A 12,676-nucleotide genomic window follows, 5' to 3' on the forward strand; every position below is an offset into this window, starting at 1 on the left:
CTCACACCCCTCCCCTGTGCTTCTCTCCTTTAATGACAATGAAATCTAGTCAGAGCGACCTTTTGTCACATGCCTGTGAACAACCTGCTGCCTTTGTCTGCACCCACTGTTCTACCTGGAATACCTTTCCCACTCCAGTTTGTCTGTTGAACCTCAGCTTTTCCACTAGAGTCCAGCCACATGGCCTCCTCTTGGGAACACTATCTACTTATCTCTGTTAACTCTTCCTCTGGGCACCCAGAATAGTCTAATCATACTGTTATTCTAGGACTTGCCATATTGTATCATATTTATTGGCTTATATTGCTCCTTTTAGTACCAGACTATCAGCCTATCAAACCTTACGGAGAATACCTTCCTAGTTCCAGAAATGGTACTGGTTACAAGGTAATAATTAAGTTAATATTAATGAGTGAATAAAGAAAAGGAGAAATAGATATCTAATGTGGATGTCTATTAATAAACATTACATTAATGAAACAGGGGCCATTCTGAAGACATCGTGGTCTCTATCTTACTATCATGCTTTACACTAAGTACTAAATGTACTTATGCTGAATGAATATTATCACCCAAAGTTGAAGTACTTAGAACACTAAAGCATCAGAAAAGCTTTTATTTAACTGTGTACTAGTTTCCCTAGATTTCCATTGCAAAAGATAAAACTCAGAATGGTTAAAAGATTTATTCATGTTTTCCACAATCCAATCATTACAATATCCAAGTCAAATCACCCTGCTTCAAAGTCTTGCTTCTTTTTCGGGTGGCATCTATACTAATAATAGAGGAATATGCAAATTGTCCAGGATGCTGTCACAGTAACAGTAATGACCGAACAGCAGGCTGTGTGGGGCAACAAGGCTGGCAGGGGGGGGGCCTAAAACGGCAATTGGACATCCCCCAAGGGGTCCCAGATTGGAGAGGGTGCAGGCTGGGCTGAGGGGACCCCCTCCCCCACGAATTTCATGCACTGGGCCTCTAGTGTATCAATAAAATGATTATTTAACATTATTAAAAATTCAAGGTGAATAATATTATCAACACCTTATTCAAAATCAGCTGAAATTAGAGTCTAAACATAGCTGAAGTATATTTATTTATTTATTTTTATTTTTTTTAAATTGATTTTAGAGTGAGAGGAAGCGAGGGTGGGAGGGAGTGAGAAACATTCATTTGCTGTTCTACTTATCCATGCATTGATTGGTTGCTTCTTGTATGTGCCCCTGACCAAGGATTGAAACCACAACCTTGGTGTATCAGAATGGCACTTTAACCAGCTGAACTACCTGGCCAGGCTATGAATTATATATAAAGCATAAAGATAGTTATATTAGCACCTTGGAAAAGTCTCAAATGATTAAACAATAAAAATATCACTCTCAATAACTCACTCATTATAAAATAGCTGAATTCTAAACCCTTTAGTGCCTTAGACATCCCTTGAGGGGTCTTTTCAAGTAAAATGTTGAACAGTGAGTCATAAATTCTTGTGTTTTATAGATAAAATCCTACCCGCTCAAGTTCTTGGTTCCTCACACTTTGTAGAATGTCTTGACAATAGTTGCAGTATTCATCAGCAAGATAGGCCATCTAGGAAGGAGATGGGAAATTATTTCATTCTGCAGGCCACTTAAGAATTAACCTCCTCAGAGGCCTTTCTGAGGTCCTTGGAGGCAGTTGCACTTATGATCTGACAGAATCTGAGTGCTTCCTTCTGTGGAGTAATGCATACTTTATTGGCCTACAATTGATGTAGCTTCAATTTTGATGTCTGTACCAACCTTTATAAAGGTCACCAACCATTGACATCTTTCTCCCTAAACCTCAATTTTCCCCCTCCATTTTCCCTAGTCCCAGGTTCTAGAAATCCACATCTCTGTTTCCCTTCTTAGTCATGGAAGGCCTCACTCTAGAAGATGACAGAGTGGTCCCAGGTGCAGCCTTTTATAGGACAAGAGAGGAAGACCTAACTTTCCTGACCACCACCAAGTGCAGGAGGAAATGTTGGTCCTCATGGGCCTTGGAGAAAGCAAATATTACTCCATCTGGCACAACAAAATTAACAGGCAAAAAAGAAGACATGCATTGTCTGCAGTATCAAAGGAGTGAAAAGTCAGTCTCCCTGCGGCGTGCAAGCCTACCATTTTGTAGGAGTACTTCCTTGCCAGTTCTTGCTCCCAGAATGGACATCTCCTGAATTCAGACAAAGATGATCCAATTTGGTCTATTATTAGTGAATGATTTTCACACTAGGATACCATTTACACACTGTATTATTTCTTTAAAAGAAAATGCATTTTCTCACATATAAGCCATATAATAATCACATCGCTTCTATATAATCTTTTATCCATATCTCTGCACACATTACTGACCCCAGCAACTTTACCCCTCATTCCATTTCAAAAGATACTAACCTTCCTTTATAATTCTATGAATTATGGTCATCAAGAAAGAGTTAGAACTTAATATATTACCCAAATGTATCGCTCATGTGGACATACATTACAAGTGCTATATAGTAATGTACAATAAAAATATTACCTATACATTAATTAATGCCACAAACACATTTTTACAGCCCTTGTCCACCTAATTGTTCCTCCTTGAGTCACCATATATTTATTATAAAAATAGCTAGTTGTATCAGAAATCTTGGGCCCTAAATAACAAGGAAAAGGAAGGGTGTGGACTTTTCTTTAGAAGAGCAATTTTCAGGAAGGTAAACTTTCTATCAAGGAGAAAAAAAAGGTAACCATTAATGATCAAAGCCAATATTTCTTGAGTGTGGTCCTGAAACCATCTATATTACAATCCCTGGGGGTGAGGACAGAAATCTGTCATTGTAACTCGATTCCCAGTGAGCCACACGTACACTCAAGTTGAGAGTATCAGCTCTAGGCAGACTACTCTTTTTCCAACTCTGCATAAATCTCTACATTGGAACATGGCAAATGCATCATACTTTCACCTGGTCAGAAGAAGTTATCTGAAAATACAGTATTGTAGTAATATAAGAAATTATTAACAAGGAGAATATGAGAGGAAGCTATTACAAAATAAAATAATAAAAGTAAATTTATGTGTTTCTGAAGTCAATTCCCTCAGGCCTTTTCCTATGAAAGGATCTGATATTGCAATAAAAAAAAACAACAACAACAACAAAAAAACACACGTTTAAATCATGAACTGAAAGCTATTCTTCACAATATAAACAATCAGAAATCTAAAAAGGTATAGTCCAGAACTCAAATTTGAATTCTGCAGAAGAAGGCATTCAGGAAAGAACCAGAGGGATTCTCATTCGGGAGGTCATTCAGCATAAAAACAAAGAAAAAAGTGAGAAATTCTATTTAGATTTCATAGGCACATTAAATGCAATTTGGGATTTTCAACAGATCCAAGAAATATTATTAGAATTAGTCATTCACTTATTCCACCAACCCTCAGTGCACACATACCATGTGGCAACCCCTAGAGATACACTGGGGGAGCCTTCCTTCCTGTCATGGCCCATCCCTCTAGGCACCATCTGCCTCCCCTGAGCTACTCCATCAGGTCTCCTCAATGTCTTTATTCTTCTGGCATCCTTGAAGAGACAACTGCCAGAATTATCACTCCCAAAGTAAATGCATCCTGTCACTCTCCTTCTGGAGATGCCTCACTGGTTTCTGACAGTCTTTTGGGCAAAATCCAAATTCCTCAGCCTGGCATTGACAAGCTGCCCACTGTCTGGACCTCACACAGAGTCTCCTGCTCCCCAACAGTCTCACTTCTGGCTCCTCACTGCCCACATACATCTCAGCATAAATGCAAGTTATACCCTCAAGAAAAATGTCTCCTAAAGAAGGACCCTTGTGACCCTTCCAGAACCAGCTCAAGGGCAGTGTGGCAAGCAGAATAAAAGCCCCTAAAGATGTCTATATCCTAATCCCTGGAACCCTACCTGGCAAAAGGGACGTTGCAGGTGTGATTAAGGCTAAGGACCTTGAGATGAGATTATCCTGGATCATCTAGATGACCCCTAATGTAATCAAAAGAGTCCTTAAAAGCAAAGAACCTTTCCCAGATGCAGAAAATCGTAGAGACGGCAGCATGGAGGACTCAGCCTGCCTTTGCTGGCTTTCAAGACTTAGGAAGAGCCACAAGCCAAGGAACAGGACAGCCTCTAGAAGCTGGAAAAGTCAAAGAACGGGTTCTCTCCTAAGTCCCCCAGAATGAACGCAGCCCTGTGAACCCTTTGATCTTAGTTTAAACAAGAGGAGAAACTGTGTTGGTCTTGCGACCTATAAAACTACAAGATAATAAATTTGTATTGTTTTAAGCCACCAAATTTGTGCTAATTTATTACAGCAACAATAGGAAATGAACACAGGCTACCTTTTCTGGGAAAGCCCACCACAACCTTTTTTCCTCCCTCCCATCTTGGAGTTCCCACCCCCCTGATGGCTTTATTGCCTATTGAACACATTTGTTTCATGTCTATCTCAGCTCTCCAACTATAAATCTGTGTGGGCTGTGTGCAGTCTTTTGTTGAGCCTTGATTGCTAATGGCATTTCTAAGAGGAATTGACCTCCAAGCCAACTGCTGTGAGGACCAGCTGCGACTACAGTAGGAGAGCTGCTATGCAGGAGACACCTTTATGGTGGAGGACTTGCTTCAGTGGGGCTTTGGTGCTCACAGAGTCTTCCCCTTGAGTGTCATTTGTGGATGCATAGAGTTGTATTCTGATATGGTCTGAAGTTGTTCACTGGTGCACTGGCTCTAGGGCCTCCCAGGAGGTACAAAGTCAGCCACTAACTGGGGCCACCTGGCAGGAGCTACAGAGAGCTCTCTAATAGTTGATACTTCTATTGGGCTAGGAAGTGCCAAGGTGAGGCCCAGCTGTGAAGTAAGGCAGACTGGTGCTAGTGCTGGATCTTGGGCCTTTTATTGATAGGTTTGGGGCATGCTGTCACCAGCTGCAGCTTGTTTGAGAGATTTTAGAAAACTTTGAAGCCTGAGCCAGGACATGCCATTCATATTTAAAAGCAGCTGCCAACAGCTTGGGTGGGGCTGCAAATTGGGTGGTGCAAGATCTCAGGAAATCACCAGGGTGGAGTGAACAGTGTGGGTCACTCTGATGGAAACTCAGATATGGATGCCAGTCATCTCTACAGTCAAGGAGGTGCTAGTACAGGAACAATGGCCCCCAGAGCACCCCTGTGTGGGACAAAGCTGCCCCTGAATTTCCGCCCCAATTCCAAGGAGTACAGCTCCTCTTGAAATGTCCATGGATTACCTCAAAGCCACTGCCCAGCACTGGAGCTCAGAGGAAGCAAGACTGTGTAAGTTCATGTGTGAGCCCTTTAAGAGGAACACCTGGGACTCCAGCAGTCTCTGCATTACTCAGCCACAATCCTTTCTAGTTTTTACAGCCCAAAGTTGTGGGGACTTCTCTTCCCAGCTCTGGAACCCTGGGCTGGGGGTCTGGTGTGAGGCTGGGACTCCCAGCTTCTCATGGGAGGCCTTGAAGACATCCTTCTTGACTTAAAAAAACAATGCACATGGGTGCTAGACCAGCCTGTTCAGTGCCTCCTCCCCTTCTACCAGTCTCAATGTGCTTTCTTCTTTACTTCTCTAGTGGTAGGAATTCCATTCAGCCAGGTTTCAGGCAGTTCTTAATGATGGCTGCCCTGTATTATAGTTGTAATTTTGATTTGCTTGTGGGAGGCAGTGAGTACAGGTGTTTACCTATGCTGCCATCTTGGTTCTTCTCTGTTGTTGTTTTTTATATTCCAAATCACTGATTTGATTTTCAGCATCATCTACTCTACTCTTGATTCCCTGTAAATTATTCTTCATTTCCATTAGTGTATCTTTCATTTCTGACCGGTTCTTTTTTATGGTTTCTATGTTCTTTTTCATGCTGTTGAAGTTCTCACTAAGTTCTTTGAACATCCTTATAACTATTCTTGTGAACTCTATCTTGTAGTTTGCTTGCCTCCATTTCATTTAGTTCTTTTTCTGAAGATTTCTCCTGTTCATTCCTTTGGAACTAGTTTCTTTGTCTCTGCACTTTGGCTGCTTCTCTGTGTTTATTTCTATGTATTAGGTAAAACTGCTACATCTCCCTGACTTGGTAGAGTCTCCTTGTATAATAGGTGTCCTGTAGGGCCCAGTGATACAGCTTCCCCAGTCACGGGAGCTGGGCACTCCATATGTGCCCCTGTGTGGACTGTGTGCACTGTCTTGTTGTAGTTGATTGTTGTTGGTGTCACTGAAAGAGATCGACTCTCAGGCCAATCAGCTGTGAGGACTGGCTGAGACTACAGCAGAGGAACTTCCATGTAGAAGTCAATGCAGTCTCAGTGTGGCTTCTTCTTTAAATCCCAAGTTGTAGAACTTCCATTCAGCTAGATTTCAGGTGGTTCTGAATGGTGTTTGTTTTATAAATTAGTTGTGATTTTGATGTGGTTGTGGGAGAATTTGAGTACCACATTTACCTATGCTGCCATCTTGACCAGAAGTATCCAAAACTGTATTCTATTCAAATATAGAAGGTATAGCTTTTTTATTTGTATTTTTTGTTTTCTTTAATATCTCAATCAGCCTTCAAGTGCTAGTCACAGAATATGTTTTCAAAAGGCTGTCCATTCAATGACAATTGTCAACAAGATAGCATCAAAGAGCTATCATGTTGTTTTGGACAGCTAAAATAAAATTCAACTCGTGGTGTCATAGCTATTAATAACTCTAGTGTCCCAATTTAAAGAGCTATCATTGTAATATAGAAACACTTCAACACAGATTTATCATTCACAAAATATACAACCTTTTTAATTACAGTGAAAGAAACATTAAGCAGCAGATAGGCAGCCACACAGTATGGTCCTTGAAGACAGGACTTCATCTGTCCCCACATAATGTGTGGACACTCAACAATCTGGTTGAATTGATGAGTGGTTAGGACTACACATAAGAACATTATACACAGGAAAATATATGTATCTAATTAAGGAATTACTGAATATTTCTGGGTCTATTATAGTAAAATCTATTTTATTCAGCACTCACAGTTCCGTCTTGTTGGATAATGCTGCCATAATTAGTAGATTTTTCAAAGGCAATGACGTCTCCACTGTGACAGAACAGATAACAGAGTAATAATTTTAGTAAGACACTTATTTCTGAGCATAGGAATAAAGTTTCTTTTGCAGTGAGGTAATTTTTATGGGGAATAACTTTTATTTCAAAACCATTCTTGAAGTTTATATCCAAAACTGGTGATTATCTCCTGATTGCAGTTATTGAAAAAATCCATTTCTATATCTGGGACAACTACATATTAATATTAACGGTTTATTCACTACAGAAGGAGGATATTATGTCATTATGGGTAGAGCTCACTCCTGTGAGAAAAGAAAAATTATTATGGATATGAAGTCTTATACTTTCTGACATGGGGTTTAAAATGATCAATTCAGAAACAATGATATCCTCTGAATTGATGGATATAGCAGAGCACCTTCACAGAACAAGGAAAATGAGAATCTAAGTTCCATTTCACCATGCCTCTTAGATTCATATATTATACTGGAGACATGTATATGTCATGGAGAACAAACTCAGTTTTACCCATGTGGTGTGGTACATTTTCCCTTTAATAGTGGGCATTTGAGAAAGTGGGAGCAAAGGAACCTCAACTTTTCACAGGGAATGTGCATTCTTCAGATGCCAGAAGATAATTTCCTCACTATCTTCAGAGCTGTGGCAGCTCTGTCCACTCCAACACATTTCCTCCCACTTGATTGTTCTGACTCTACCTAAACACACAAAGAGAAGAGGAAGCCACCAGACTAACACTACTTTTGGAAGCAATGTCTTCAAGGCAGAGATGGCTTGGGAGGTGAGTGGGAGTCAGAGAGGAGGTGAAAGAAAACAGCTTTTATCTCACATATAAAGGTCCTATATCCCCTCCCAGTCTCTCCAAAGCCCCAGGAGCTCTCTCCTGAAGGTTTGTGTTAGTTCATTCTCCAACTCAACTCATGGAAAACTGGGCTGAATACTTGACACCCATCCGGTCAATGTTTCCGTATAACACTCTATTTAAAATACGGCAGATAGATCCAGGGTCTGGAAGCAAATCCACTAAAAAGTCACTCCCGTTTTATCATTTAATAAAAATTGTTATCACAACAGGAATTGATCTTTGGACTGCTCAATGGCAAGAAAGTTTCAGGACATTGTTCAAACTGGAAGGAATATATATAAATATTTGGGGTGGGGGTTGGTTGCCCAACATCTGTGAAGTTGAAAATCTGTATATAACTTAAGCTGGCCCTTTGAATACATGACTTTCCAACCACCAGTTGACTCTTGAACAACTGGGCTTGAATTGCTCGGGTCAATTGAACTGTTTCAATTTAATTTAGTGGGCCAATTGAACTGAGCAGGTCAATTGAAAAATCTACATATAAATGAATCCCATATAACTTGAATCAACTATATATCTACACATAGGATGATGCAAGGAGAGCCAAAGGTTAAGAATTTAAAATGTTTTAGAATTCTACTTTTTGTGTCTCAATGGTATCTTCTTGGGTAAATATGGACAATGTTGGAATTTCTCCTGGTAAAATTTATAAACAGCCCATTACCACACAGATTCTAGGATGTTATATCAATAAGAACAACAAACAATAAAACAATTAATAAAATCTTAAATGAAAGAAGACAGAAGAAAATGTCAGAAATGAAAGTTAACTGAATAAAGGGCAGTCATCAACCTTTAAGAGACGTCTTAAAAATCACTTGAGATTTTCTTCAACTAAATTGGAGGTAGGGCAATTTCTCTATCATTCCACGTGTTACCATGCTATTCCTAATATGTTTTCTTTAGAAAATGAATATATTCAATTGCATCCATCCACCCATCCATCTATCCAACCATCCATCCAACTGTCCATTTCTTATTCATTCATCCAATGCCTACTCTATGTTAGGCTTTGTTCTAGACTAGCGGTTCTCAACCTGTGGGTCGCGAACCCTTTGGCAGTCGAACGACCCTTTCACAGGGGTCTCATAAGACCATCCTGCATATCAGATATTTACATTATGATTCATAACAGTAGCAACATTACAGTTATGCAGTAGCAACGGGACTGCATACCGGGGACTACCCCCCAAGAGGTGGGTCAGTGAGGGTGAGGAGGCCAGAGCAGTACTGGAGGTGACAGTTTCAGCTCTCAGGGTACCAACCAGGATGGCCTCGTGTTCTGGGCTCACTGCCTCTGTGTCGTTTCCGTATGTGGCTCTGATTCAGTCCTATGAAACATTTATTCAGTTAGGATCAAAAGCAGTCAATACTAAAATAGGGCTTTAATAAAAGCACAGCAAACATCCAGAATCGGCCTTGCTGTGAACAGAGGACTTCCAGTCCAAAGAGAAGTCTCCCTCCGAGGTCCTCTGAGGGCCTGAGGTGCTTTAAGGTGCGAATCATGATGACAGAGAAAAGGCCCAGGGCAGAGTCAGCAGTAAGGTCCCGTGGCTCCTGGTGAGCTGTCCCTCAGCATCTGCACAGAGCCCAGGCCAGGCAGGCACGGGATGTTAAGCCTCAACTACTGGGAGGAAGGGAACGGCTCAGAGGTCCTGGAAAGGGCCAGGGGGATGCGGGGAGGAGGAGGGCAGAGGCAGAGTAGCCCAGGGGCGAAGGGAAGGAAGGCCCAGAACAGAGCCAGCTTCCTTGTCCAGCTTCCCCACTCCCTTGCTGTACGGCCTTACACACATTGCCTGGGCTTTGAGGGCCCCGTTTTCCATCCCTCTAAAGGGAGGGAGTGGGTGTAAGGACTCCTGAGACACTTTCTAACTTGCAGAGCCTGTCCCCTGTGAACAGGTGGCCTCCAGTGCCCTGCAGGGCTTAAATGATGGTTGAAAGATGCTTTCTGGGCTTTGCACAGGGAGGGTGCAGAGACCTTCCTTCCGGAGCCCTGCAAATGGACCTTCACTGGGCGCAGTGCTGGCAGCCTGACAGCCACATCTCACTTTAATTAGTGTTATGAGCAATTTGGCTAAAAAGGTCCAGTGTAAAGAGAACTGAAAAATGGTTTTATGGCACACAATTCATCTTTTTCACCTAATAAAATCTTTTTTATTTTTTAAACTGATTTTAGAGAGGAATGGAAAGGGAGAGAGAGCTAGAAACATCAATGATGAGAGAGAATAATTGATCGGCTGCCTCCTGCACACCCCATGCTGGGGATCGAGCCTGCAACCCGGGCACGTGCCCTGACCAGGAATCCAACCCTGACCTTCTGGTTCATAGGTTGACGCTCAATCACTGAGCCACGCCAGCTGAGCCCCATAAAATCTTTTAAATGTAGTGTTAGCTTGATATGCTTTTTGGCATTTAACTTTGTTTTAGTCTAACTACAATTTGCATTCACATTCTCAGGTTTTGACATCATTTGTCATTAATCCAGACTTTCATTTACATCATTTTGGCATTGCATTTTGCCCTCTCAACTCACTCTAACAACAGTGAGACAACTTGAAGCAATTATAAAGGTAAGAGGATAAAAATGTAATAAAACCTAGTTCATGGACCAGGCTTGTTTAAAGTGTCAGACTGCAGGACAAAGGTGCTTCGTCTTCTAATCATTAAAGAATCTCATTCAGTATTAACTCAAGCCACATTAATTATTTTGGTTTTGAATAGGAGAAGATATCCTTAATTTAATGAATATTTTTATAACTGAAGTTAAAATAGTAAATATATGTATTCATATAAGGACCTGTGTTGTTGTGATTGCAAAACACTGTATTTAATATCATCTTGACTATACTAGTACTAATCACTAAAATATATTGAGCACTAACTCATTGCTAAAGTTTTACTTGGATTATCTTAGTTCTCACAATAACCCATTAAGTAGGTAGGTAATAATTTGTTATTATCCCCATCTATCTATAATAATTAAGGGTAATATGCTAATCAGACCAGACGTCCTTCTGGATGAAGCCAGGGCCTGAGGGAAACCTGGGTCCAGTGGCCGGAGCGAAGCCCAGGTCCCAGGTGCCAGAGGGAAGCTGGGGGAAGGAAGGCCTACTCTTGCATGAATTTCATGCATCGGGCCTCTAGTCCTCATATATAAAGAGCCAGGGTCCATCACAACCGAAACATCCAGATGGATGGCCGAACACCAGGCTAGGGTCCCGGCGGCACGGCGCAAGTCAGTCCTGGGTCCCAGCCGGTGTGGCAGGAGTCAGTTTTGGGTCCCAGCTGCCCACAGCAGGAGTCAGTCCTGGGTCCCAGCTTCCTGCGGCGCAGCGGCAGGAGGGAGCTGTGGGCCCCGGCCACCTGCAACATGGCAGTGGGAGGGAGCTGTGGGAACAGAGCCATGCTGCCATCAGACTGGCCTCTTGGTCCATACCCCCCAGCCCGCAGGACTGGGGAACCAGAGCCATGCTGCAATGGGACTGGACCCTACCTAGGGATCCTGGATTGTGAGAGAGTGCAGGGTGGGCTGAGAGACACCCTCCTGAGTGCATGAATTTTTGTGCACCAGGCCTCTAGTCTATAATAATAAAAGCGTAATATGCTAATTAGACCAACAGCCAAATGACCTTCTGGACATCCTTCTGGACGACTTTCCAGATGAAGCCGTGGCTGCAAGGGCTAAGGCAAGCTGCTGTGGTTGGGAGGGCTGAACCCCTTGCATGAATTTCATGCACCAGGCCTCTAGTATATATATAAAAGACTAAGTGACCGTCCAACTGTCCAACCATCTGGTACATATGACACGCACTCACCACCAGGGGGCAGACGCTCAACACAGGAGCTGCCGAGCTACAGTGACTTGGCAGTGGTATTTCTCAGGTGACACACCCCAGAACCGGAGAGGAGGGAGCCAAGCAATTTCACCTGCGGCTGTGGGTTATGTTGTTGCTGGGGCACTGTGGGCCCTGAATCTGGTTTACTGCATACTTACATTTGCGTTCCACAACCTGTGTGACAGCAACTTTGCAGAGTGACCTCTTGCATTCTGGGACTCCTATCTATCTATATATATAAAAGACTAAGTGACCGGCCGTACATCCAACATGCACTGGCAATTTAAAAATAAATGTTGACTCTCCCATGTGCGATACATATAAAACTCTCACTGGTGCCAATCGCACATGTGTGTTTTGACCCGTCATTGTGGTATACAGGGAGATATTAGAATAAGTTTAATCAATTTATCAGTCATTGTTATTATCAATGTTGTTTTTATATCATGTTTTTGTTGTTTTTATATCATGTCTTTGTTGTTGTTCTATCATGTTGTTATTGTTTATTTATTAATCAATTTATATATTATTTTCATATACATTTTACTAATTTTCTTTCATCTCTGACAATTCTATTACAGAGAAAGGGGGAGTAGCAATGTTAAAATATTCCTTCTAATTAAAATCCTTTCTTTTTTTTAATTAAATCTTTATTGTTCAGATTATTACAGTCGTTCCTCTTTTTTCACCCCATAGCTCTCCTCCACCAAGTTCCCACCCCACCCTCTGCCCTTACCCCTCCCACTGTCCTCATCCATAGGGGCATGATTTTTGTCCAGTCTCTTCCTGCACCCCCACACCCCTTTCCCCCCAAGACTTGTCAGTACACTCTCTTTCCATGCCCATCAAATTTTTTATTCACTT

At 41.9% G+C, this 12,676-nt stretch overlaps 1 protein-coding gene across 1 annotated transcript in view; it reads right to left on the reverse strand.

The window, feature by feature from the left end:
* Nucleotides 1–12,676, reverse strand: part of RFX8 (RFX family member 8, lacking RFX DNA binding domain) — a gene marked incomplete at its 5' end in the record, with an annotated part of 51,726 nt that overhangs the window by 22,892 nt on the left and 16,158 nt on the right. The window contains 3 exons of the mRNA XM_006761121.2: nt 1,537–1,590; nt 2,142–2,249; nt 7,058–7,121. Of these exons, the coding sequence (XP_006761184.1) occupies nt 1,537–1,590; nt 2,142–2,249; nt 7,058–7,121 (226 nt within the window). The remainder of the gene's footprint in view (nt 1–1,536; nt 1,591–2,141; nt 2,250–7,057; nt 7,122–12,676) is intronic.

Source organism: Myotis davidii, unplaced genomic scaffold (assembly GCF_000327345.1).
Source record: "Myotis davidii unplaced genomic scaffold, ASM32734v1 scaffold296, whole genome shotgun sequence".
NCBI classification, from domain to species: domain Eukaryota; kingdom Metazoa; phylum Chordata; class Mammalia; order Chiroptera; family Vespertilionidae; genus Myotis; species Myotis davidii.